This window comes from Fukomys damarensis, unplaced genomic scaffold, assembly GCF_012274545.1.
Source record: "Fukomys damarensis isolate Sample0158 unplaced genomic scaffold, DMR_v1.0_HiC HiC_scaffold_21, whole genome shotgun sequence".
NCBI classification, from domain to species: Eukaryota; Metazoa; Chordata; class Mammalia; order Rodentia; family Bathyergidae; genus Fukomys; species Fukomys damarensis.
The window spans coordinates 17,293,974-17,297,810 of NW_022900933.1; the positions used below are offsets into that span (position 1 = coordinate 17,293,974).

Genomic DNA, 3,837 nt, shown 5'->3' on the forward strand with positions numbered 1-3,837 from the left:
CTATCTATCTATCTATCTATCTATCTATCTATCTCAACAACTAGGTGCACCCCTAGATCATGTCCAATCATTACTCCTTTTATTAATTTCTTCCTGTGAATTTGCTTCTCTTTTTTATCAAGCAATACAGACAGCAGATGACCATGATTCATCTTACTTCCTACCCACAGCTACAATTTACTTTAGACCTAAGTTTTAACAACTTCTCTTCCCCTGCAATTTAGTAACTCAGTTTCAATAAATGTATCATTTGTTCTAGTTCCATGTAACCACAAAGGATTTTAACTACCTAAAGCTTTTCCTCTTTCAAAAATTTCTAATACAATCTCAATTATTCAGGATTGATCAGAATTATGAAACATAAGAACCTAGACAACAAAGTCAATAAGTGAATAATATGTTAATACCTCTTTAGCATGCAGTTCACAAAAGGGTTTGGGAGGTCTTCTCTACAATAAAGATAGCAGGTAGTATAGTATATATCAACACCCGCTACATACCAAGTCCTATACTATGGCTTTCAAAATTAATTTCATACAATCCTAGAATACTATAATCAACAAGCTTTTTTAGGATGAGGAAACCAAGGTACAGAAAATTTGAGTTTCTTGCCCAAGGTTATAGAGCTAGAAAGTAGAACTTTGAAGGAGGGTTCAGTCTATTCTCTTGACAAATAGGCAGTACTACTATCTTACAAGTAAAATGTTCCAAAGAAATCAGAGATCAGATAAATAAGGCCATACTTGGCTGGGAGTGGTGGTGCATGCCTGTAATCTCAGCACTTGAGAGGTGGAAGCAGGAAATTGCCAAAAGTTCAAGGCCAGGCTGGTCATAAACCACCTTGAAGTACATAATGAGATGGTGTCTCAAAACAAAACAAAACAAAACAAAAAAACCTCAAAAAACTAAAAAACAAATAAGGCCACACTTTACTATTATTTTCATTCAGTAATCTCTGGGCCATTTTTCCATAGGATAGCTTTAGCTGACAGTATAAATAAATATTATCCGTAAGATTTCATTAAATAGGGTATCAAGAGGTGCTAAGGCATACTGTCTCTAATAAATAACCAATGTCATTTCATGAGGAAAAGCCCTGAAGATAAAATCTACCTGAAAAAATGATCTGAAGATAAATCTATAATCACAAGGAAAAATTTAATATGCAGAGGAAAATCCCTCCCTTTATTTTGGAGAACACTTCCAAACTCTCCAAGGCCTGACCTATTCCTCTTAAACTCTGGAAGTCCACTTAAAAGTTTTTATCATAGCATATATTCTTCCTTGTACTTTCCCCCTCTAGGTTAAGTATGGACATAAGAATGTCTTGTCAGAGGAAGTCACACCAAATTTCCCTTACCATTACAGTATTCTAGCTCAATCAGCAGGGTGGTATTGTCCATGAAGTGATTGTAGTAGGCAATAATGTTGTCATGTTGCAGCAGCGCCAGAATAACAATCTCATTCAAGGCGTCACGACGTTCCTTCTCTGACAACCGGGTCAAATCAACTTCCTTCCACACAACCAGTGAGTCATCCTATAACACAGTAACAGGTATTGTGCTTTCCTCTCGCCTGGCAGTGTATGAATCCACACCTGCATCTGTCAGCCTAGAAAGAAAACTTCTCAGAGGGGCAAAGATTGACTCTTATTATTTCCTCCTTCAAAAAGACTTTAAATGTTCTGCATACATCTGAGCATTACAATTTACTGCAGAGCTGAGGAAAGCATTAAGATGTTGTCACTTTGTTACTACATTTAATTTGTATGATCTTAGAGCCAGACAAAAAATGGGATGGGGGTGTATCTAAAAGATTCTAACAAAGGACACTATAAGCCTGATAATTATCAGGGGGACTGCAGTAGGGCTAGAACTGGACAGAAGTTATCTAGAGTTGACCATAGCTTCCTGTAAAACGGAAATAGTCAACCTGTCTGTAATTTTATAACTTCTCTAAGGATTTTCATTTGCCCTTTCTGCATAAGTTGACCTCATTTTACAATTTTACAATATCCTGTCACTTATGTATCATATTTCCCTCTATTTATGAAAATCTACCTGTAGCTCCTGATGTCTGTTCCCTTCTCTCTTTATTGATACTGCTTCCCAGTCCATGAGCACCTCCATCCACATAATTCTCTCCATCATTCTGAATGCCTCTCCCAAGCCTTTAAAACTTCTTTGGGGGAAAACTTTGATGATAATTTTATTTTTTTATGTTCATTTTATTGTACATTTATTTAATGCAATTGCAGCCTTTTCAATACTCGTACATAAAATGATGTCTATTCTTTTTTCATTTATATATGTACACAACTGAAATGCTATTTGTTTAGTAACAGTGCTAATTTGTTTTTTCCTTGAGAGATAAGCTTCTAGAGGAAAAGGGCTGCCTTTAAACCTCTGTAAATCACAGATCTTATAAATATGGTGATACAGACAATGCTATACATTGTAAGGAAGTGCAATAAAATTTAATTCAAAACTAGTAACCAAGGGTGGGGGGGTGTAGCTCAGCAGAGCAGCACCTGCCTAGTACCTAGCAAGTGGGAGGCTGAGTTCAATTCAGGTACCAAAAGAGAAAAACAACAAAACAAAACAAAAACACCCCAAAACCAAAACAATTAGTAATTAAGATCGACAGGATAATGAGAGAGAGAGATGAGCAAGGAGCTGTGAGACACTGGTTGTAGTTTAAGATTTACTCCTAACTTTTAAGTGGGTACTTAAGTATACTGCTTTAGTTTCTCTAAAAAACAAATACCAATGTTCAGCTCCTCTTTCTTACAGAGTGCAAATAAGACTGAGAATAACAGTAACTCTAACACCGCACATTGATAAGGCATAAAAGGGGGGAAACAAAGCATTTAAAGATATTCTCTTGAAGCCACCTCTCTTTTTCTCCATCTCTCAACCTTAAAGGTATGCCACTTGGAACAGATACCAGAACTGCATATGGATCACTGACAGATGAATCACCTTCAGCAACCCCAGCAAGTTCTCATTAAGTGTTTATCCTAAAGCTAGAGTTTTAAGACTAGTGATTATATCGCTTATGGTTAGTTTTTAGAAGCAGAATCACCGCTGCAGAGTTTCAAATCAGTATACATTTTTAAACTTGGGAATTGGTGACCTATGAGTCTCTCTAAAAGGATATGCCAGTGTGCAAATGTGTGTGGGATGGATCCTCTTGTTTACCATGGGGACCATAAGGGTGCTCAAAGGGTTGTTTTTTCCCCTCAACAGTTAACATGGCTTAGAATACACCAATAAAGTATTTCCTGTGCATAAACGCTACAGGACAAACACTTATGAAGAAACTAAGACAAAGCGATCTTCCCAGTGAGCTTCCAGAAAAACTTTCAAATGAGTGATCACTTTAGAATTTGAACAGTATGTCAAAACTAGCAGAGCTGCCACCAGTGTGGGCTTCTTGAAGCTACGCTCTTCCCTCCCTACCCTGACCTAGGAGAGCTATACAACACAACAGGAAGGAAGTTTTGGCCATACCTCACTTTCTCACACCACTTTAATATAGTTTGCAAAAAACCTTCGTTTGATCCTCAAAATAATCTTAAAAAGAAAAAAAAATTTAAAGGCAGTTATTGCTAAGCCAATTTTACAGATGAGGAAATTAAAACGCAGAGACAACGATCCGCTCAGTTCCCCGGGTTAAAGAAAAATGACCTGTTCGTGAAGTCAGTGAATTAACCAATTTCTAGGGCAGGTGAGTTGAAGGAGCGGTGGAAACCCTGAGACAAACACGACGCGGGCACTTAAACATTAAAGAGATAGGGAAGGCCGGAGACTGCCGGGGCTGGGAAGGGGAAGGGGC

The 3,837-nt window shown here is 37.6% G+C and overlaps 1 protein-coding gene across 2 annotated transcripts in view; it reads right to left on the bottom strand.

Annotated features, from left to right (window-relative positions):
• Nek9 (NIMA related kinase 9) overlaps positions 1 to 3,837 on the bottom strand; it is a 37,687-nt gene that overhangs the window by 33,511 nt on the left and 339 nt on the right. Inside the window, exons 1-2 of one of the 2 annotated variants that reach the window (XM_019204325.2) lie at positions 2,061 to 2,307; positions 1,361 to 1,538 (exon numbers count right to left, since the gene is read on the bottom strand). In XM_019204325.2, coding sequence (XP_019059870.1) covers positions 1,361 to 1,538; positions 2,061 to 2,150 — 268 coding nt within the window. In that variant the 5' untranslated portion in view covers positions 2,151 to 2,307. Of the gene's footprint in view, positions 1 to 1,360; positions 1,539 to 2,060; positions 2,308 to 3,837 lie in introns of those variants that run through there. The other variant, XM_019204326.2, reaches the window with a different exon arrangement.